The following is a 23,861-nucleotide window of genomic DNA, read 5'->3' as shown; positions in this document are numbered from 1 at the left end:
GGAAGATTGCTTATGAGTTTTATCCTGGCAGAAAATCTGTTGCTGATTAAAATAGGTACAGTTAGTAGGAAACAAAAAGACAAACACCAAAACAGCTTTCTTCCCCCATTTCCCAGGCTCAACTTCACTCTTTAACTGCAGGCTCCTCTACATCCCTGCTTTCTAGCCCCAAGGAATGCAGTGTGGTGGGGGTGGGGGGGTGGGGAATGGATGGTTGGATGTCAATCCAAAACACTTAGTCTATGCCACTTCTTCTCACACTTCTCCCCTGCTCCAGCACAGGTCCTTTTCAGGGCTGTAGTCCTCTGGGAAAACTCATTTTCATTGGGAGTCCTCCATGGAACATGGTTCCTTTAGGAAATGTCCCTCTGCTCCAGCGTGAGGTCCTTCATGGACTACAGTGTGGATATATTCTCTGCCCTGGAACTCCTCCTCATCATTCTCTTCTGGCCTTGGCATTCTCTCTGTTTCTCCCTTTGTGTTCCCTCTCCTCTCTCCCTGGGCTGTTTTTCGCTCTTAAATACATTTTCACAGATATTCCATGCATGTGGTGGATGGGCTCAGCTATGTCTTGTGGTGGGTCTGTTTTGGAGCCTGTTTGACACAGGACAGCCCTTGGCCACCTTCCTCATATGCCACACCTGCAGCCCCTCACAACCAACACCTTGACACCTACACCCTGCACAAGATTTTAAAAATGGCAGTTGAATATATTCAGATCTTTGCTAACGCTATTTATTCCACTTCAGTTGTAGGCCTTGTTTTGTTTTGGGTTTTTTTGCCTTGTTTTACTGACTAAACATGGCTCTGTAAAAGTCTCTTCTATAACTATGAGCCTGAGCAAAAAATAATTACTCTGTTGTCTGATAAATAGATGTAGGAGGAAAATGATGCTGATATGTGTACTCTTGGGTTTCTTGGATAGGTGCTTATGTTGCTCTGAAAAAGAAATAAATATTAGAAGATGATAAAATTCAGAATGTTTTCTCTGAGAAGTTAAAGGGGAAAATTATATTAAATTGGGCATCCATTCGTGTGTGTAATATCTGGGAGGTTTTTAAAGCTCTTGTAAGTCTGTTCAGCATCTGTAAAAGACCAGCTAGAAGAACTGAAAGGTGCAGCATCAGCTTTGTCCTTTTGTATCAGCAGATTCACTATGCAGGCTCTGTGCTGTGCAGGTGTGTCAGTAAAAACAAGATCTCTGTCAGTGGCTAAAAGCAATGAGTGTTTTACAAGTTGTCTAAGTACCATTGTAATCCAGCTTTCTCTCCTTCCTTCTCCAGCCTTGGCACTTCACTAGCTTCAGAACCATGTTTTACTTGGTAGCAAAACACAAATATGTATAGTGAGAGTCCTGCTACATCACAAAACTATATAGCCTCCATCTTGCAGAGGGACAGTTTAGTCTTCTCTGCCTTCGAGGGAGTTGACAGCTCCTCTCAGTTTAGTGTTGCCTGAAAACTTGTTTAGTATATCATTTAGTCCTGCATTCAAGTTGTTTATGAATATGTTAAAGAGAACTGTCCCTAAAATGGAGCCCTGTGGAATGCCACTTGTGACTGGTCAGCAGCCTCGTGTAACCTCATTTAGTACAAGCCAGTGTGTGATGTGTTTATCCAGTTGTGTGCTGGACATTTTATCCAGAAGGATACTGTGAGAAAGAGTACCAAAAGCTTTATTGAAATTCCAAAAAATTGCATCAACTGGTTTCCTCTGATCAACTAGGTGGGTTACCTTGTCATAAAAGGAAATTAAGTTTGACAAGCAGGACATTCCCCTCATGAACCTCTGCTGGCTGTGATCAGTGACTGCATTGTCCTTCAGGTGATTTTCAATAACTCTCTGTCCTGGTTTAGGGCAAATTTGGGAGAAAACCTCCAAAAGGGGACCCTCCAGAAAGCAAACTCACGCATCTCCTCCCTCCACCTTGTTCAGGAATAAATTTCCTCATAGAGAAGTGGAAAAAAACTGTTTATTTAACAGGCCAAGAACTCCCCAGCACACAAAATGAACAATACCGGATGACAAAACTCATTCACTGCTCTGAAAAGATGACAAATTCAGAAAGTCTCTCTGGTGGGTGGTCACTCTGTTATCAGTCCCTCCAGTGCTAGGAAAGGCTGCAGAGTAGGTCCCGGCAGGCTACAAAGTGTGAGCTCTTAGTGATTCTGTGGGTCCTGGTCTGGAGCAGGTTTGAATGATTCCAAGAAAAGGGAAAGAAAAACAGTCCAGGGAAAGCTCAGATTGCCTCAGCTAGCTAAACTAACTAACTAAAAAGCAAAAAGAGCACGGTTGTAAATTTGCTGGTTTCTCTGGGGCCAGGTCCGATCTGGCTAGCTATGGATCCTTGGCCCATTGCAGCCTTTACAAAGACAGAGTAAAAGACTGGAGGCGCTCTTCTCCTCTCGGGACTAACCATCCCACACCTTTATTGTAGAATTACTCCAGGGGATCCTAGATGGGAAGGAGGTGGTGTCCCAGGAGTAAAAGAGAGGGAATACATCATGGTAGGAGACTTTTAAACCTGGGGGAATGGGGGGCAGAGGAAGAGGACCACAAACAATGGGATACAAGTGAGGAGGGGGCAAGGGGAGGAGTAAACCTGGGACAAACCACTACCACCGGGGCTCGGGGGGTGGGGAAGACCGTGTGATCAGTGCAGATTATCAAACACCCCGTGCAAAAACAACAACTAAATAAACTATTTAGTGCAACACAGCACGTGGTGTTCTGCCCCATCTGTGCCCAGACAACAACAGTGTTCCAGTAGACTGTGGAGGAGTGAGTCTATTTCTTGATAACAAAACTCTGGGCTTTTTCTCCCTGCCTTCACTCTCAGCCAGTCTTGAAAGCACAGAATATAATATCCAGCATAAACAGAACACACGATTGGGGATACAAGCATCATAACATCACCCTAGGACACTCCCAGAATATTCTTCATAACATTTCAGGCACTGAAGTGGGACTGACCCTCAACAAACCATGAATAGCTATGATTAAACTAGATAACAGATTTTTCTTGCTGAGCTAGTTTATTCCATGTGATTTAGAGAAGTTATGCTCAAGGTAGCTAGCTCCCTGAACTTTGTATTATATATGCATCTATAAGGGCACATATAATGCATGAATTCAAATAAAATCAGAAAATCAGCACCTCTGCAATTGTTCCTTGGGAATAAAACTTAGGCTGATCATTCCATTTATTATCATACTGACTATTATCAGTCAATATATTCTTGCTGCTTTAAATGATCATGTAATTTTACAGGAAATAGAGAAAAAGAGAAGAATTGAAGAAGCATACAAAAATGCTGTGACAGAGCTGAAGAAAAAGTCCCACTTCGGAGGGCCAGACTATGAGGTACAAATTCTGCTTTTGAAATTTTAAAAAATGCTAAGGCTTTTGAAGATTAGTTTGTTTCTCAACTGAGTGTGTATGCAAATCAAGGTCTTTGTGCAATGCGTTCATGTCACTTTTTCTGCCTTGGAAACGGAAACTAAATGAAGAATCAAAATCCTTCAGTGTTTTGAGAATAGAAGTCTGTCTTCACCTCAGGTTTCCTATTCTACTTTTGTCTAAAGCATTTTGTTTACATCTATTTTTGATAACTTTTTAATCATTTTTCTTGCACATTTTATACCGCTCATTTGAAAGTTGTGTACTCTTACATTTTAATTAGCCAGTTGTCTAGATATGTAATGCAAATATGAAAGTCCTGACTGCAGAGGCAGTCCTAGAATGTGAAGTTTAGTTTGAATTTATTTTTAACTTGTCACTTGAAATGTGTTGATAAATTAAATTATTTTAGGCTCTGCTTCATCTGTTAAATGGCATATATTATCAACTTCCTCCTCAGTTTGGATATTTAATTAAAGTCTGAGTCTCTTAAACTGCCTTCTGAACAATAATGTAAAGTAATGCACCTATAAAGCAGTTTGCATAATTTTTAAGAACTCGATTCTTTTATTTACATTAATTAAGCAGGTTTCTACTTACAAATCATAGCTTGAGAAATAGCATTAATATGTTGAGATATTTAAAAGGTATTTGAGCTTATATTCTCTGTTGTGGCTGAGGCACTGTAAAAGAAAAGAATGGATAGGAAGTTGGACTTTGTCTACCTGGTTATGAACTCAAATGCTTCTCCCAGATATCCCTGATGTAAAGTAGATTTTTGAAATTTGCTGGACTAGTTTGTTTTACAGTACAACAAAAGCAGTAAATCTAGTTTTCCTAAATTACCATTTTACTTAGTAGACACAAGTTTTTAATAATTGAATCAACTCTACCTGCTGTTTATTGTTAAACTGTTCTTTCCAAGAATTCTCAGTAGTGATCCACAGGATTTTGTCTTCTTGTGCTTTGAGCACATATCTGAAATCCACCCTAAGGCAGTGGAATACTTGGAAGTAGTCTAAATACACAATTATGTTAATATATTTACTTATGTACGGTAAATATTTTAAAGAGAAGATATTTGTTAATTAAGGCCTAAATCTCATATCAAAGCATATTGACACTGTTACTCAGTCTTTGGTTTCCTGGGGTTTTTGATTGTTTATTGAAGTATCCCTAAATTGTACTTAAAGGAAATAACTTCCTTTAACAAGTAGAGCTTTCAGATGAATTCCAATATATGAATATTGGTGAAAATATTTATACGCATATTACATAAATAGCTATTTCTAATATTGAACTTAAGTGGAGCTCTCATGTCTCCAAAATCTTGAACTAGTTTTGTTTCTTATGCTCTAGGAGGGTCCTAATAGTCTGATTAATGAAGAAGAATTCTTTGATGCTGTTGAAGCTGCTCTTGATAGACAGGATAAAATGGAAGAACAGGTATTGATAGTTGAAAAATGTGTTAATGATGGGCACTTCATGGAAGACTTCTGTGACTTAATCAGTCCTGGGGCGCATCTCCTGAAACTCTAGATATTTTAGATTGACACTTATAAGTGGGATTCACTTTACAATATTTACAATTAAATATCATTGTTTAACACCAATTTTGAGAAAGTGATTTGACAGCTTGCATAGAAAGGGATAGTATAAGTGTTAAGCTAATTGATTGTCTCTGGTTTCTAACTCCTAAATAAATTTATTAGTCCTGTATAAAACTTATCTTTATATATAACTGATGCCCTGGGTAAATAAGAATATCTAATGATGCAGCTATTTCTCAAAACCTAATTATTGCTCTGAAGTTTCTTTTGACTGTAGCAGTATGTGAAATAGGAAAGACATAGTTCTATTGGTGTTTGGTCTTGTTTAAAAATTGTGTAGGCTCTGGCTATTTCTCTAACTCATTTCTTGAATACTCTTCAGTGACAAGGATCAAAAAAGGAGGTGTGTGAGAAAATATATGGAATCTGAGAAAATATAGTAGTTTATAAAATGAGAGGGAATAATAAAGTGATGCCTCCTTTGTCTTAAAATGTTTTTGCTTATGAAAATAGTGAACACAATGACTTGGTTAAGAATTATAAGACTGCCTAGTGGATATATAGTACCCAACAGAGTTTATCTATGTTTGGGTCTCTTAGAAGAAGGTAAAAATTTTGATTTTCTGTAGTACGACTACATGGATGCAACATCTGTGATGATGCCAATCTATTTTGCTTAACCTGGAAATATACCTTGAAGTATAGATAAATGGGTGATTCAATATCCAGGCCCGTTTGCTTCCTGAGAACTCCAGCAGGATCACAACTTCATGTCTGTCATGGACAGCATTAGTTGTAGCCACTATAAAGTTTGAAGGTACCTCACCCTTTCATAGTCCATCCATTAGCAGCTGACTACCAATAATGAAAGTTATTTTGTTGCAGTCCCAAAGTGAAAAGGTCAGATTATACTGGCCAATATCCTTACCTCCCGGAGATGCATATTCTGCTGTGGGGACTCATAGATTTGTCCAAAAGGTAAGATATTTCTCGTGATCTCCTCTGTATAATTGGCTGACTTGTATTTGTATATACTATTTTATATGGATAGGTAAGATTTTTTTAGATGTTTCTAGAATAACTTTCAGTGGTTTACTAATTTTTAATTGAAGTAGCTGGAATTGGAAAAGGACTATTTTCTGTCTTGGCTAAAAAAAATCCTGATTTCAGTATCTATTCAGAATACTCTTGATTTGTATCAAGCTTGTCAGTTAGAGATTATAAAAAAAAAACCAACAATTTGCTAACCTAGGTGCGATTAAGATACTTTCACCAAAATTAATTTAATTGGTAGAAAAAAAAAATACAGTCTCTTGCATTAGGATCAATTGACTTCTTTTAGAGTTACTTGAAACACGATGCCTTTTTTAGGGCTACACTGGGAGCATAATACATCATAGGTGTTTGAAATCAGTATTTGCCACTGTGCTTGCTTCTTATGGTGCTTTTGTTTTCATTTTCTTCATTATCTTGTGCTTGCAAGTTGGTACTGAATGCTCTGTTGTGCCTTTGTTCTGATTACTTGGTTTTTTCTTTGTCTGTCTCTGGTAGCTCTATAGTCGCTCTTCCTCCATGTCTTCCATTGATCTAGTCAGTGCCTTTGATGTTCACAGATTCAGCACCCAGGTACTGTATTAATATGTAGAGTGGGGGTTGTGTATCTTTGCTGCATTTCATCCTCTTCTCTAGAACCTGGGTTTGTTGTTACATAAATCACTGTTTACTCTAAACTAGTATGTTGAGACAAAAAAAAAAAGTATCAATTTCTATACTAAATGATTGGTTTTTTACATTCTGCTTGCACGCATATCACTTGTGCAGAGGCCCAAATCTTGTGAACTGTTGGACTAGTTTCATTAGCTTTAATAAAAATACCTACAACTTGAAAATTTTGCATTTCTGATTATAATAAAAGCAATAAAATAACATCCGGTTTGTGTGGGCTGGAGATGGTCTTTGCTTCAAATTGAATAGTTTTTCTTGTTTTTAAATCAAAGGTTTAATTTTGTCTTTAAAATTTGTCTCTTATAATAACATTAAGACATCGAATTTTAAGGTTCTCTATTATAATTTTTTACCTCTACAAGTAGTGTTGCGGTGTGTTGCAATGTCCTGTTTACCCTCTCCCTTCCCCCTCGCCCCCTTGCTGAGTATTCCAGCAAGGCGTCGTGTGATTGGTCCCTCAGGCCTGGGGGACATTGGCCCGTATAGGTGTCTCTAGTCCCTTGAGACCCTGCCCCTTCACCTGGTTGGTGGCTCACCTGTCCCCTCCCCTTCCCCTGCCCTGAGCTTAAAAGGTTAATGAGACCATGCGGCCTCCATTCTGTTAGCAGCAGTTGCCCGGTGCAGACATCTCTGTAACCATGGAATAAACATCTGGCAACCTTCTAGCAGAATCCTCCCTTTCTTATCTTCACCATCGCCAGAAGCTCTCTCTCCTGAGGTAAACGGAGTCCTGACAAGCCTGGACTTGCGCTTGTGCCCCGCTGCACTCTCCAGGAGCCAAGGCAGCACTGTGGTGTTTTACCCCAGAAAGTAGTTTTATAACCAAAAGGTCATAAAGTATGTTGTTAAAAAAATGAGATTGCGGATATGAGAACTTTTACTGAAGAGTTCCAATATACTCAATTACACTTCAGAAAATGTCTGACATCCTGAATAAGTAAGTGAATTTAGTTTTGGTGTCATATTCCAGTAATGTACAAAATTACTCTAGGTGCTTGCTCTGAAGAGCATAGTTTAAAGTTGAATTAAATAAGTGTATTCATGTGTTTGGTCTTTCAAAAAAAAATCATTCAAACAGTATTCATGCCATTACTTTCCTTCTGCTGTGGTCCATATGATCGTGAATATGGGGCTTCCTTCTGGGGTCTGATGAGTTTGGGTTTGTTTGCTTGTTTTAAAATTTTTAACTAATGCTGTGTAAGGCTGCAATAAAAGGACTTTATAGTGGTTCATATATTTTGGGTTAGACACACAGGAGAAATACTGACCAGATATTCTCAAGCGGTCAAAAGTTTACTGGCAAACTTTAGAAAAATCAGAGAGCTTTGGTAAAAGGTTTACTACAACATCCAGTCAACATAAAACACTTCTCACAGCATTAATTTGGTCCATTCAACTTTGCAAACTTTAAACCCATGCGATGTTAAATTGCTCAAAATATTCCAAGAAGGAATCAGATGAAGAAGAATCAGATGAAGAAGAAAGACAGAAAGAAAAGATATAGAAAAGCACGCTTATAGCTACCAACTGCTGGGTTCCAGCAGTGTTCAGAGGGAAACTCCAAAAGGAAGGTAAGGTCAAGACATGTGCTGGCTTCATGCTCAGCCTTAAATACCCCTTGACCTTCATAGCCCCTCCCCCCAGGTGAGACTTCCAGCCACTCAGAAGCTGGGTTAGGCTAGAGTGGAGCTCTGCCTCCAGTGTTCCATGACTGGCACCCCTGCAGGACTGGGATAATGGCTCTGAGAGTGGGGAGTGGGGGGTAGTTCACTCTCTCCCCAGGGCAAGGCCCAGCCTGCCCCTCCCACACACACACATGCATCCCAAAATGTCTCAAGACATCCATCTTTCCAGTCTCTGACACACTGCAAACAGCCTGCTTTTTCAAATAGATGGAATGGATTTTTTTTTCTGAGTAACAGAGCCTGGAATCATACTACCTGCATACCTTGCCACGAGTTTCATGAGCAGAACCCTAATATTTAGGGATTTGCTTATTTGACCGAAATCCCAACACTTGGCGTGATTTATTGCAGTCAGTTAATTTCTGGAATTTGAATTTTTTACAAGGGAAAAAGTATGCAGGTCATATCGCACAACACCGATAGGCTGATCTACTGGTACTCCAGTGTAATGGTTTAGGGCAAATTTGTTAAAGAATCTGCAAAGGAGGGCCTCTCCAGAAAGCAAAACCCACACGGCCCCTCCCCCCAACCGGTTCGGGAAAAAAATTCCTCGGAGAGAGGTGGAAAGAACCTGTTTATTTGACTGGCCCAGCACCCCCCAGCACACAAAATGAACAATACCACATGACACCGCTTTGAGAAAGATGACAAAATCAGAAAGTCTCTTTCGGGGGTGGTTGCTCTGTTCTCAGTCCCTCCGGCACTGGGGCAACTGCTGCAGCCAAAACTTCGGTGTTCCTGGGTCCCAGTCCAGAGCAGGTTCGAGATGGTCACAGAAACAGGAGAGGAGAAACAGTCCAGGAAGCAATGTGGACTGTTTGGCTAAACTAACTAATAAGCAGAGGCAAAGCAGAGCAGAAGCAGAAGCAAGAGCAGAAAAGCAAGCCAGCCAAGCAGCAAGCTAAGCAAGAAGAGAAAAAAAACATCCCGATGTACGTTCTCTCTCTGTCCCTGATAAGAGAAACCCAAACAAAACTTCCACTCTTCAGAGCCGGTCTTAAAGGCACAGAACAGAGGAATGGGGATACAAGCATGATAATGTCACCCCAGGACATCCAGTCACATTAATAATGCAAGTTTGGTTTTGTAGTGGAGGAGGAAGGAAATCAAATAATAGAAAGCAACTTTGGTTCTAAAGATAGAATTAATTTTCTATCAGGCTGCATTGCCAGTTCAATGTAAGGGAAAGAGTCATTAAAATATGTGAACCTTCTCATTTTCACCTCTTAGGTCTGTGATAATATTTGTGGGTCTATATGGTGAACCTGAATATCAGACCACTCATGTGGCTGAAAACCTAACCACTTAAATCTGAGATTGACCAAGTCCTTATCACAATAATGCAAATCGACATTAAAGATCACGGTCAAATGGACTGGATTATGGGGTCAAGGTGTTGCTCTTTCTAGCAGCTGCAGGGATTATACTGTGTAGAAGCTACTACCCAGTGTCTTAGGATGTGGTTTCAAGTTAACTGACTACAGAAATAATGATCCTGCTAACTTGAAGGAAATCTACTCCCCTCTGCCCCATTCTTCCCCCATATCTTCCCCAGAACAAACTTGCCAGTTCATTAAGTTGCTTCACCTGCTCTGGTGCTTCATTGCTAGTGAACAAGCAGAGGAAAGACAACTGAGAGCATGAAGAAAAAAGCAGCACACCTTTTGGTGACAACCTGCTGTAGACCTTATTATTAGAAAGTTTTCCTCTGTCCCCAGGCTGAGGATTTGGCTTTTGGAAAGGCAAGATAAATCTTGATTCTGAATAAATGGGGCTTGTTTCTAGACTTCATTTATATGAAGGGAATCTTAGTAACAGGTCAAGTAGAAACTTGCAGCTTTGCTTTTAAGATGAAGATGTATAAACATATTCCGACAGGAGCTGGTTCTTCAATGTGCCTTCAGAAAGGCATTGATTTGCCTCTGCCAGTTGAGTGAGAGGTTGTGGGCTTTAAATGCTGCAAATGTGCTGCAAATCATTTTCTCCTTTTAAAGGACTATCAGATTTTAAAATAGATTGAGCTCTTCTGAGGGCCTTTTAAATGAAGATCTGCCCACTTAATGTTAAGACCAAGGCTGCATGGGATAGAAGCATTTTTGCAGATCATTCCTGTAGTCTGCCAGGAACCCAGAGGTAATAGTGTGGCCTCCCCACTGGGAAAGAAGCTGTGAATATTGACTTGGTGCCTAATGTGGTACCTGAAAGAGTTTCAGGCTGACAGCAACCTGCAGGTAGATCACAGTTTTGACAGATAGTATGCACAAGGCAGTTGAAGGCACTGAAATTACTTGGTCAAATCGAAGTAATTGCTTGTTAGTGAAAAACAACATTCTCTTTCCTCTGAAAGCTGCAATGATAATGCTTTTCCTTTCCCAAACCTAAGGGGAAGCTGTCTGAAAGATGTATTAGCAGGAATGAAACTACTGGGAGAAGAGAGGGAGAGAAACAAACTAAAGATGCCTTTGAAGTTTTCAGAGGAAGTCAGGAGGCTAAATGCTGAACAATTCCAAAGGCCTTAAAGTATTTAGATTGTACTTAGGCACATTGTATGATTCTTGGGGTTGTCCTGTGCAAAGCCAGGGGTTGGACACTGTGATCCTTGTGAGTCCCTTCCAACTCAGGTATTCTCTATGATACTCCTGTAAATGCTTCACTCTCTTCTTTCTTTGCTATTCTCCTCCTCCCACTGCATTTGGCATAAATCAAAAAGCAGCAAAATACAAAACAATCACATATAAGCTGGCTTTGTCCCTAATAGATTAGGAGCCAGGGGAGGAGATAGGGACCCTGAATATGTTGTAGGTAAAGTTGCAGGAGCATAGGGAGGATTCCTTTCTGAAAGAAGTGTGACCTAGAGCTAGAAAACTGAATATTTAAATAGCTCACATTCTTACCTGGCTTGGCTTGTACTGTCATTGTTTCCCTGGAAAAAAAAAAAATAGAAGAATATTTGGTAGGAAACTTGTTAGTAAGTGGCAGGAAAAGATAGCCTGTCTAAAAGCAGAAACACGAATCTTGTGGATGTTTATACTTCATTTTAACTAAAAAAAACTTAAAGAAAACAAAGAAGCCCCCAACAACTGGACTGATAATTTGGGTTCTGTAGAGAATTTGATAGTTAAAATAAGATAAAGGAGCATTTCTGTTGAAAGGATTTTATTTTTATGTTGTATTTTTAAGGATTTTGAAATTATTCAATTACTTTTTTCCTTCGAGTTGTACAAAAACCACCCATAGGGTTCAGGCTGTTAATCTTGTGATTATACAGTTCTTAGACTAATCTGTATGTTGGTCAATTGACTAACCTTTGCTTGCAATGCATTTCCTCTCTAAAAAAGAAATTTCTACTGATTCAGGAAAATAATGTCAATTACATGGACTTATTTGGGGTGATGAGTTTTAATAATCAGCTACCTCTTAGGCAAAAAAAATTACTAAATTCTTTTCAGCACTTGTATACATTACACAGCAATTGATAATTTAGCTTTTTGTCTCTGTTTTTATTTGGGGGAGAATAGGATTTGGAAATGGAGGGACAGATACAATAGAAACACAACAAGACCATAGATTTAACATAAAAATGCATTTCCTGTCCCACCCCCTATTTTCATGTGCATTATTTGGAACAAAAAAAATGTATTCACATAGCTTGATAAAAATGTATAAAATATTTGACATTTAAGAAAAACATGCAACTGTCTAGCTAAGTATTCTTAAATGAGTATTTTAAAATAGTGGACCTCTGCATCATCACAATTTATTTGAATGTAAGCATTTCTGTTCTGTTTTTCTAGTTGGCAAATGTGCAAAGATGCCAAAGAAACAGAATAGGCATTATTTTCTCATGACTGTTTCCCTCACTGCTGTTTCAATATAACTTTTGATATGTATTTACTTTTTAGAGCTTGTTTGTCTGTCTCCCCTCCCCCCTCCCTCCCCTTCATCTTTTTAAATGCTCTTCAATGAATATTGTCTTTCAAGTCCTACAGTGCACTGTAATTCTATTTGGAGGTTCCGGAAGTATTTTCCTACATGCTGAATTAAAACTATCTCAGGTAGGAATAGTGAGTTTTGACAGTTTAAAGGTACAAAGGTAGGATAGGGAAGAACCCATAAAGAATGAAATTGAAAGTGGAATCAACATTTTGGCTTTTGTTTCTGAAGGCCACAAGTACCTGCTTGATCTTAACCTGTAATAGAAGGCTCTATTGTCCAAGTTCAGCTCCTGCACAATATTGACTTTTGGCTTCCAATACTATACAGTTGCCTGCACAAGAAGATGAAAGGAATTACTTAAAAATGTGTAATTTTTTCTCTAAAGGTGGAAGAGATGGTACAAAACCATATGACATATTCCTTGCAAGATGTAGGAGGAGATGCCAATTGGCAGCTAGTGGTAGAAGAAGGAGAAATGAAGGTAAGCATTTGTTGTTTTGCTTAATTGATATAAGATTATATGCTGTGAAGATAGATATTTTTATTCTCTTTGAATACTATTACTGAGCAAGTTATGCTGTTAAAACTCCTCTCTGAGAACAGCATTGTTTAAGTTAGGACTGGAGACTATACGAGCTGCAGCTTCTAATATATTCAGCAAAATCTTATGTAGCTCTGGCAATAGCTTTTTCTTTACAGATTCCTTTCTCATTTTCTTCTACTTAAAACTTCCTGTCAACATGGTGTGCTGTACTGATTTGGCACAGCCTGGGTTTTGCTAGTAGGGGAGGGCTACAGAAGTGGCTTCTGTGAGAAGCTTCTAGAAGCTTTCATCATGTCTGACAGAGCCAATCTCTGATGGCTCTGAAGATACACATACTTCTGGCCCAATTAGAGAGGTTGGTAACGCCTCTGTGATGACATATTTAAGAAGAAAATCAAAACAGTGCATAGTTTTTTCCAGGGGTGGCAAGGCGCTGCTGCCAGGGCCATCCTGGTGCAGCACACGGCGATGCGTTGCGGCCACCACCATCTCAGTGCGGCCCGCGGTGAGCCTTGCCTGCCTGGCCCCCCCTAGCCAGCCGTACCGTGGGCAGAAGGGCAGGGGCAGCAGTGGTGGCTTCTCCTTTCTGACGCCCTGCATGAAGAGAGGAGTTAAATAGAGCCAGCGCCGCGGCAGCTGTCACTGCCCACTAGGTGGCAGTGTGGCCACCTGGTGGCAGTGGAAACATGGCGAACAACTCCGCGATGTAGAACCTGCAGGATCCTGCACTAATCTTTGAACTGGTGGAACTTGTTGGCAATAATACCTACATGCAGCAGTTTTCTTCTAGTCAGAGAAGAGAAGGAAGTGAAGACATGTGAGGGAGAACATCATGGTGGCACAAAGGTCAGTGGAGAAAGAGGGGGAGGAGGTACTCCAAGCGCCAGAGCCGAGATTCCTCTGCAGGTCCTGATGAGGACTATGGTAAATAAGCTATTCCCCTGCAGCCCATGAAGTCCATGGGGGGTGCAGAGATCCACTGCAGTCTGTGAGAGAAGTACTCACACCAGAGCAGGTGGATGCAAGAGAAAGCTGTGTTCCAGTGAGAGACCCGAATACCTAGAGGGCCCCTGCTCCCAGAGATAAAGAGACAGAGGGCCCTTGCTTCCAAACTAGAGCAGCCTATCCTTAGAAGACTGCACCCCGTGGACAAGTGACCCACGCCGTAGCAGTTTCAGAAAGACTGTTTCTCCGTGGGAAGGACTCACATTGCAGCAATTTTTTGGAGGACTGCTGCTTGTGAGATTGGAGCCATGCTGGAGAAGTTCACAGAAACTGTCTCCTGTGGGAGGGACCCCACGGCATAGCAGGGGAAAGACTCCCCAACCTGAGTGAACAGAAAAAGATCTCGGGTGACAAACTAAAGAAAACCCCCACGCCCTGTCTCCCTGTGCGGTTGGTGGGAAAGAGGGAGGGCTGTGAGGGGAAAAAAGTGTTGCAAATGTGTATTTTACTTCTCATTATCCTCCTCTGACTCTGTTAATAATAAATGGACCTTAGACCTTTAAATTTGAAAGTGTTTTGCCCTGGGAATTTTTTCTCCCAATCATCATCTCAACTCATGAGACTTTTATTAATTATTTTTCCCTCTCCACTGCCCAGATCAAAGCAAAAGAGAGTGAGTGAAAAGCTTTCCTGGGTGCCTGGCATTTTGCCAGAGTCAAAAGACAACATGCAAATTCAATGTATGAAAATCTTATTTGGCACCAAGTTACTGTAGGCTACTCTACTGTGCCTGTACACATTCTTGTATAGTGATAAATAAAGTAGATTGATTCAGGATGGATAGGCAGGACAGGCGATTTGGCGGGGGTGGCATTGTATGTAACGGAGGGGCTGGAAGGTATGGAGCTCACAGCTGGCAGTGGCACAGCTGAGACTCTCGGGGTAAGGGTCAAGGGAAAAACAAATAAAGCATGAAGGCTACCCAGCAAGGATGATGACACTGATAAATTATTCTTTAAGGAACTAAGGGACACTTCTAAGTCAACCACCCTTGTCCTTATGGGAGACTTAACCACGCAGCTGGTACAAGCAAGTCCAGGAGATCCCTAAAACACCTGGATGACAACTTTGTGGTACAGGTGCTAAGGGAGCTGATTGGGAAGATGCCCTCCTTGATTTGTTGCTTGTTAACAGAGATGGTCTTGTGAGGGGAGATTGGTGGCTGTCTTGACCACAGTGACAACGAAGAGATCGAGTTTAAAATCTCTGTTGACAGGAGAAAAAGTGTCAGCAAAGCTTCAACCCTGGAAATGAGGAGAGCAGACTTCAGGTTGTTCAGGGAACTAGTGAGTAAGGTTCCCTGGGAAAATGCTTTTGAAGGTGCTGCGGTCCATCAGTGCTCATCACTTTTTAAACACCATCTCCTAAGGGCACAGGAGCAGGCAACTGCCAAATGTCAGAAGTCAAGCAGATGAGGCAGAAGGCTGACTTGGCTGAACAGGGATCTTCTTTTGGAGATAAGCAAAAAAAGAAGGTGTATGGACATCAGAAGCAAGGTCAGGTGACATGGGAGGACTACAGAGATACTGCTCACCACTGTAGGGAGAAAATTTGTGTGGACAAAGCTCCATTAGGGTTCAAGATGACCAACACTGTGAAGGACAGCAAAAAGGGCTTTTTAATATGTTAACAGCAAAAGAAGAATCAGAGATAACATTGGTCTGTGGCTTGATGAATTCAGTCACCTTACAAACAGGCATGCAGATGAAGCAGAGACATTTACTGCTTTCTTCACCTCCCTCATCAATACCAATGATGGCCTCTGGGACCCCCAGAGCCCTGAGCTAGAGGATCACAGCTGCGAGAATGACAAACTCCCAGTCAATAGTGAAATTGTGCAGGATGTGCTGCCCCAGCTGGATTCCTATAAGTCTATGGGACCTGATGAGATTCATCCAAAAATGCTCAAAGAGTTGGCTAATGTCATCGTGAGGCCACTCTCAATGATTTCTCAATGGTCTTGGGAATCTGGAGAGGTCCCAGTTGACTGGATGCTCGGTAACATTATCCCAATTTTCAAGAAGCACAAGAGGGTTGGTCCTGGTAAGTACAGATCTGTCGGTCTCACTTCAATGCCTGGTAAAATTATGAAGACTATTCTGGGAGTTATTGAAAAACACCCGAAGGACAACGCAATCACTGATCACAGCCAGCATGGCTTCATGAGGGGAAAGTCCAGTTTGACAAACTTCATTTCCTTTTATGACAAGGTAGCCCACCTAGTTGATCGAGGGAAGCTAGTTAATGTAATCTTCTGGGATTTCAGTAAAGCTCCATTTTAAAGCTCAGGGCTTCATTTTAGGGCCAGTTCTCTTCAACATCTTCATAAATGACTCGGACACAGGACTCGAAAAGATACTAAGTAAGTTTTCTGATGACACTAAATTGGGAGAAGCCAATCATTTGAAGTTTAACAAAGGCAAGTGACTGATTCTGCATCTGGAATGGGACAACCCTGGATGTACATACAGACTAGGGAACAAGAGGCTGGAGGGCAGCCCCTGGGAAGAGATCTGTGCGTTTGGGTTCACGGCAAGTTGAATATGAGTCAGGAGTGTGCCCTGGCAGTCATAAGACTCAACCAGGTGCTGGGGTGACTAAGTTCAGCATCATGAACCGGTCAAGGGAGGTGATTGCCCCACTCTGCTCTACACTGGTGCAGCCTCACCTCAAGTCCTGTGTGCAGTTTTGGACACCTCAATACAATAAGCAAATAAAGCCATTGGAGAGAATCCAAAGGAAGGCCATGAAGATGGTGAAGGGCCTTGAGCAGAAGCCATATGAGGAGTAGCTGAGGTCATTTGGTTTGTTCGGCCTGGAGAAGAGGCAATTGAGGGGAGACCTTATTGCAGTCTACAACTTCCTCATGAGCAGAAGCAGGCAGGCAGGCTAGCAACTGATCTCTTTTCTGTGGTGGCCAGTCATAGGACCCGAGGGAATGACATGAAGCTGAGTCAGGGGATATGTAGCTTGGATATAAGGAAAAGGTTCTTTGCTCAGAAGGTGGTTGGACACTGGAACAGGCTCCTCGGGGAAGTGGTCACAGCACCAAGCCTGTCTGAGTTCAAGAAGCATTTGGACAATAATCTCAGGCACATGGTGTGCTTCTTGGGGCTGTCTTGTGCAGAGTCAGGAGTTGGACTCGATGTTCCTTGTGGGTGCCTTCCAACTGAGCATATTCTGTACTATTAACCATTTTTGGAGTTGAGATTTTTCAAAATAGTGGTGTTTTCATGTGATCTGCTTTTCAAGAATATCTGCATTGGTAGTTACCATAGAACACTGACATGGCAAATTTTTCTTTTGTTGGTGTTCTGTGTAAGTTTTTATCAAAGCTGATGAAATTAGTATAAAAACATGGGCAGTGTTGGCGATTTCTCTTCATTTCTGTCTTTGTGTTTGACCACAGGTGTACAGAAGAGAGGTGGAAGAGAATGGAATAGTGTTAGATCCTTTGAAAGCAACACATGCTGTTAAAGGGGTAACAGGGCATGAAGTTTGCCACTACTTCTGGAATGTTGATGTTCGTAATGACTGGGAAAGTAAGGAATCCCTTCTTAATCTTTGCATGTTTATCAGCAAGCATGTAGTTTATAGCATTGACCTAATATCTGTGCTTGTTTACTGATGGATTTTTATTTCCCCTCCCCTTAGCAACAATTGAACATTTCCATGTTGTGGAAAATCTAGCTGATAATGCCATCATCATTTATCAGATGCATAAGGTAATAACACTTTGCCTGTATACACACCTTAGTGAGACAATCTGGACTATATGTGTTCTAATCTATTCTGAAATACTTTACCATCTTAACAATTTAAAATATTATCCAGAACAACAGTTTAGAACAATTTCTCTATTGAACTGCAATTTTGTAAATTTTTCAAACTTGGCTTGATAGCATACTTGTTTGTGTATCTATCTCATATAGTTTTTAAATAACAAATGAGCACTGTTTTTAATCTCTAAAGTATATCACTGGCAGCAAGGCAAGGTTCATCTCATAAAAACTGAAGCAATAAATTGGCAGTGAATACAAAGAAGAAACCCCTACCCCTGTATCATACATTTTGTTGCAATAATGCAAATTATTGTTGACCAGAATTAGTTGACATTCTGCATTTGCATTATGAGGTCTTATAATTCCTGGTACATTTGTTCTTTTAACTTCATTATGGTTTTCACCCCAACTAGCTCTGATTTAGCTTTACTAAAATGTTCATTTGACTTATAACCCAATTATTACAGTGGCCTGAAGAAGGTCTTCAGGGTGAGAGAGAGACGAGAATCTTGGTTCATGATCAGAAGGCTGGATTTATGGATATATGATATATAATACATTATAACTATACTAAAAAGAATATAGAGAGAAGTTGCAGAGGCTGCTAAAATAAGAATAGAATAGAATCTAAAAACAAGAGAGTTCTCTGTCACTGTGTTCCAGAGAGCTTGCCCTGTGATTGGCCCTTAATTGTACACATGGAACATGAGCCAATCACTATGGCACTAGGTGCACCCTATTGCATTCCACAGCAGCTGATAATCATTGTTTACATTCTCTTTCTGGGGCCTCAGCTTCCCAGAAGATGAACAAATCCCAAAGAAAGGATTTCTATGAAAAAATGTCTGTGACACCCAATAGCTATAATCTAACAGGTTCTAAAAATTTGGAATGAAGTGTACACTCTTTTCTTTAATCTTGCATGATTCTAAGTATTAGTATATTCATATATTGAAACGATTTTTTTAAAAACTGGTAATGTGGTTATCTTAAAACTGATGGAACATCAGACTGATTTTTGAACAACACAGTTGTATGAACTAAATAGTGTTGTGGTAAAAGCTAGACTTTTTGCCCATATTGAGTGTTGGGAAAATGGCTTCTGTACAGTGTTGCTTTATTTTATGACACTTTGCTTCTGAAGCATTCTCTTAGATAATACCAATTTACCACATCTACTTCATTAAAGTAGTAACTTGTTTAAATAATATTTGTTAGAGGTATTTCTTGTGCTCTCTCTCTCACCATATTTATGGAGACATAAATAACTGTAGATGCTTCTATTTTTACTTAACCACTAGTTCAGTTTGTAGCTTACAAGTATTAATTACAATGTAAACCTGAGATTGAGAGAACAGGAGAGGAAATGCCTCTTCTTTGTTGTCTACTGAAAGTCATTGCAACTTGGCTCCCTGCCTTTCAAAGGTCTTAAACTTTCACATTAAATTTTTAAAATTAAGTATAGCCATGTAACCTGTTATACATCTGTACAACACCTGTGTTCTGCTTGAGTTTTCAAAACTGCATGAAATTACTAACTTGAATGAACTTTTTTACTTAAATAACATGACTGACCTGTTTTGCCTAGTTTGTTTTTTTCCTTTATCTAAGGAGAGTAAATACTTAATTCGCAAAACTGGAAAAGCTTATATTCAGGTGTTTCTCTGCAGAGAGTGTGGCCGGCTGCTCAAAGGGATGTGCTGTATTTGTCTGCCATCAGAAAAATACCAGCATTCAGTGAAAATGATCCTGAAACATGGATTGTTTGCAATTTCTCTGTGGAACATGACAGTGCTCCTGTAAGTATTATTTTCATTCTATCATGTTCTGCTTCAGAGATGCCATTTTTCTATTATGTGTTGTGATTCTCTTGCAATACTGGGGGGAGGGGAGGGAGATAGGGGGCATATTCAAAAATACATTTTGTTTATACCAGATGATACAATGACCCGATGAAAGCATTCTGAGCCAAAAACTTTCTCACCTTATCTCAACAGTTGGCAGATCTAAGGTGTTGCAGAAAAATGGAAGCAAAATTTCTGGTGAAAACTTTTTTAAGAATTGAGGTTCCTTCATATGGAATTGAATAAATAACTCTTCAATATTGCCCGACATGGGGATAGGCTTGTATAACTAGATATGGAATCTGTTAAACCTACAGCATATACAGTTCTCCCTTGGTTCTGTCAGACAGTAGCAATGATTGTTTTCTCTGTAGTGTTTCTGTGCTGAATACTATGCCATTGCCTGCTTACAAGGGAAAAGTTACGAACTGATATTTGTAAACACTGATGCATTATTCATTAGATGTTTCCTTACTTGTCACAATAATTGAAATAATTCACTGTATTAAGCAAGCAGAAACTTGAGTTTCAGGCATTTCAGTTTAACCCTTTCCCTACTCACCATGTACCTTTAATTTCATTCACATTCATGTCACATCCATGTAGTGCTAGAAGGCAAACTCCCAGAAACATAACTTTTGGACTACCTTAGACTTTATACTAAATTAAAATGTTAGCATTCAAATATGCTGAAATAAACCTAGTTTGAAGTTTACAAATGGTTTTTTTTTTTTTGGATAGATGAACAATCGTTGTGTCCGTGCCAAAATAAATATTGCTATGATTTGTCAGACTTTAGTAAGCCCGCCAGAGGGGAACAAGGAAATAAGCAGGGACAATATCCTATGCAAGATTACATATGTAGCTAATGGTAAGTCTAAAATTGTTCAGTATGACATTAATTATATATGTTAATTCCTGGGAGCTGAATACTGAGGAACAAAAATGTTGATGCAGTTTTCTGTTAAATTTATGTATAGGATCACACTTCTGGTCTTCATGGTCAAAAGTACTCAAATTCATGTGCTACATCAATCAGTGAATGGGATCTTTCATTGTGTTGCATTTTGAAAGCAATAAATGAAAGTCATGTGTAGCTCAGTCCTAAGTACAGAACCTTGGGGTGAAGGGGTGAGTGGGCAGAAGAAATGTCTGCAATTGGCATGACTCGGCATGAGCTTTAAGTTTTAGTAATAATCTGGGGGTTTTATTCATGCATTACTATCAGGTTTTTTTTACACAATTCGTGTTTGTGAAAGGATGCTTGCAAACTACAGTATAATGTAGTCTACTTCTTTTTATTTAACTGACAGAATCTTTGTTTTTGAATGCAAAGTTAGCAAAACCAAACTGTATGTTTACTGTCCCCAGTATTCAGCAGTATATTATAGTATTGGAACCTCATACTTGTTATCTCCTCTCCTGTAGCTGCAAAATACTTCGAGTATCTCACCTGCTTATTATTTTTGACCACCTATTACATAGCTTGTTAAATAATCACAATCTGAAATTGCGTTCAGTAAATCTTTGCCATATAGGAGTGATACAACTTATATTAAATCCTGTACGAATAATGCTGTATTATGTTAAACTCTGGGGTAAGCTCCTTTGTTTCTTGTTTAGAAGTTTCACAATTATTTAAAATATAGATCTTCATTGACAAATTATGAACTGTGATTCTATGGGAAGTGGCATCTTTTCCAGCAAAGTATTTGACCAGTGAATTTAAGCATATTTTACAATCAGAGCAAATTTTGCTTGAAGTGCTTTAAAAATAATTTGTAAGACATTGGCTATGTAGCAACTCTGCAGGCAAATGCAGCAGTTATTGAAAAGTTAAGGCTTGACTTCGATGTTCTTTGAAATTAGAAGTAGCTTGAGTCTGTCTTTCCATTTTTTTTTGGAAGTATTTAAAGAATATCATCTTCCTTTGGGCATTTCTCAAAGTCAACACACCATGTTTAATATTTTCTAAATAGTAGCACTGTAGAACTGGACTAAATTAGAGTAATAAGAGTAGAAAGCACTGCTATACAAGCTGAAAGGGTTTAACTTCTGCTCATTATCCTTTCCTGCTACTTCAGAAAGAATTACAAGTATACAAACTTAAATTTTCTTTTCTAGCTTTTAGCAGATTTGTTGTATTTCAATGATTGGCTAACTGTCTATTTCTAGTGAACCCAGGAGGATGGGCACCAGCATCCGTGTTACGGGCAGTGGCAAAAAGAGAATATCCAAAATTCTTAAAGCGTTTCACATCATATGTGCAAGAGAAAACAGCAGGAAACCCTATTTTATTCTAGCATTAGCAGGTATGCATTCATTTTTTGAATTCTTGATGCAGTATTTTAAATATTTAAGGCCAAACAGAAGTATGTGATTGAGAAATGTCTTTCTAGAATAAATTCAGTACTTGGATTTAATACATGTAGGTGGTTACAGGCACTCAGGATGGATAGGCAGGACAGGCGATTTGGCGGGGGTGGCATTGTATGTAACGGAGGGGCTGGAAGGTATGGAGCTCACAGCTGGCAGTGGCACAGCTGAGACTCTCGGGGTAAGGGTCAAGGGAAAAACAAATAAAGCATGAAGGCTACCCAGCAAGGATGATGACACTGATAAATTATTCTTTAAGGAACTAAGGGACACTTCTAAGTCAACCACCCTTGTCCTTATGGGAGACTTAACCACGCAGCTGGTACAAGCAAGTCCAGGAGATCCCTAAAACACCTGGATGACAACTTTGTGGTACAGGTGCTAAGGGAGCTGATTGGGAAGATGCCCTCCTTGATTTGTTGCTTGTTAACAGAGATGGTCTTGTGAGGGGAGATTGGTGGCTGTCTTGACCACAGTGACAATGAAGAGATCGAGTTTAAAATCTCTGTTGACAGGAGAAAAAGTGTCAGCAAAGCTTCAACCCTGGAAATGAGGAGAGCAGACTTCAGGTTGTTCAGGGAACTAGTGAGTAAGGTTCCCTGGGAAAATGCTTTTGAAGGTGCTGCGGTCCATCAGTGCTCATCACTTTTTAAACACCATCTCCTAAGGGCACAGGAGCAGGCAACTGCCAAATGTCAGAAGTCAAGCAGATGAGGCAGAAGGCTGACTTGGCTGAACAGGGATCTTCTTTTGGAGATAAGCAAAAAAAGAAGGTGTATGGACATCAGAAGCAAGGTCAGGTGACATGGGAGGACTACAGAGATACTGCTCACCACTGTAGGGAGAAAATTTGTGTGGACAAAGCTCCATTAGGGTTCAAGATGACCAACACTGTGAAGGACAGCAAAAAGGGCTTTTTAATATGTTAACAGCAAAAGAAGAATCAGAGATAACATTGGTCTGTGGCTTGATGAATTCAGTCACCTTACAAACAGGCATGCAGATGAAGCAGAGACATTTACTGCTTTCTTCACCTCCCTCATCAATACCAATGATGGCCTCTGGGACCCCCAGAGCCCTGAGCTAGAGGATCACAGCTGCGAGAATGACAAACTCCCAGTCAATAGTGAAATTGTGCAGGATGTGCTGCCCCAGCTGGATTCCTATAAGTCTATGGGACCTGATGAGATTCATCCAAAAATGCTCAAAGAGTTGGCTAATGTCATCGTGAGGCCACTCTCAATGATTTCTCAATGGTCTTGGGAATCTGGAGAGGTCCCAGTTGACTGGATGCTCGGTAACATTATCCCAATTTTCAAGAAGCACAAGAGGGTTGGTCCTGGTAAGTACAGATCTGTCGGTCTCACTTCAATGCCTGGTAAAATTATGAAGACTATTCTGGGAGTTATTGAAAAACACCCGAAGGACAACGCAATCACTGATCACAGCCAGCATGGCTTCATGAGGGGAAAGTCCAGTTTGACAAACTTCATTTCCTTTTATGACAAGGTAGCCCACCTAGTTGATCGAGGGAAGCTAGTTAATGTAATCTTCTGGGATTTCAGTAAAGCTCCATTTTAAAGCTCAGGGCTTCATTTTAGGGCCAGTTCTCTTCAACATCTTCATAAATGACTCGGACACAGGACTCGAAAAGATACTAAGTAAGTTTTCTGATGACACTAAATTGGGAGAAGCCAATCATTTGAAGTTTAACAAAGGCAAGTGACTGATTCTGCATCTGGAATGGGACAACCCTGGATGTACATACAGACTAGGGAACAAGAGGCTGGAGGGCAGCCCCTGGGAAGAGATCTGTGCGTTTGGGTTCACGGCAAGTTGAATATGAGTCAGGAGTGTGCCCTGGCAGTCATAAGACTCAACCAGGTGCTGGGGTGACTAAGTTCAGCATCATGAACCGGTCAAGGGAGGTGATTGCCCCACTCTGCTCTACACTGGTGCAGCCTCACCTCAAGTCCTGTGTGCAGTTTTGGACACCTCAATACAATAAGCAAAT

At 40.2% G+C, this 23,861-nt stretch overlaps 1 protein-coding gene across 9 annotated transcripts in view; it reads left to right on the top strand.

The window, feature by feature from the left end:
* LOC141726933 (ceramide transfer protein-like) overlaps positions 1 to 23,861 on the top strand; it is a 283,561-nt gene that overhangs the window by 239,956 nt on the left and 19,744 nt on the right. For 7 of the 9 annotated variants that reach the window (XM_074532036.1, XM_074532035.1, XM_074532039.1 and 4 more), the window contains 10 exons: positions 3,272 to 3,364; positions 4,760 to 4,846; positions 5,836 to 5,928; positions 6,502 to 6,576; positions 12,682 to 12,777; positions 17,255 to 17,387; positions 17,500 to 17,570; positions 19,298 to 19,426; positions 20,213 to 20,342; positions 21,647 to 21,783. In XM_074532036.1, the coding sequence (XP_074388137.1) occupies positions 3,272 to 3,364; positions 4,760 to 4,846; positions 5,836 to 5,928; positions 6,502 to 6,576; positions 12,682 to 12,777; positions 17,255 to 17,387; positions 17,500 to 17,570; positions 19,298 to 19,426; positions 20,213 to 20,342; positions 21,647 to 21,774 (1,035 nt within the window). In that variant the 3' untranslated portion in view covers positions 21,775 to 21,783. The remainder of the gene's footprint in view (positions 1 to 3,271; positions 3,365 to 4,759; positions 4,847 to 5,835; positions 5,929 to 6,501; positions 6,577 to 12,681; positions 12,778 to 17,254; positions 17,388 to 17,499; positions 17,571 to 19,297; positions 19,427 to 20,212; positions 20,343 to 21,646; positions 21,784 to 23,861) is intronic. The other 2 variants (XM_074532038.1, XM_074532040.1) reach the window with 1 other exon arrangement.

Source organism: Zonotrichia albicollis, chromosome W (genome assembly GCF_047830755.1).
Source record: "Zonotrichia albicollis isolate bZonAlb1 chromosome W, bZonAlb1.hap1, whole genome shotgun sequence".
Classification (NCBI taxonomy): Eukaryota; Metazoa; Chordata; class Aves; order Passeriformes; family Passerellidae; genus Zonotrichia; species Zonotrichia albicollis.
Note: the sequence above shows the minus strand (reverse complement) of the source record. Positions and strands in the feature narration are given on the sequence as shown.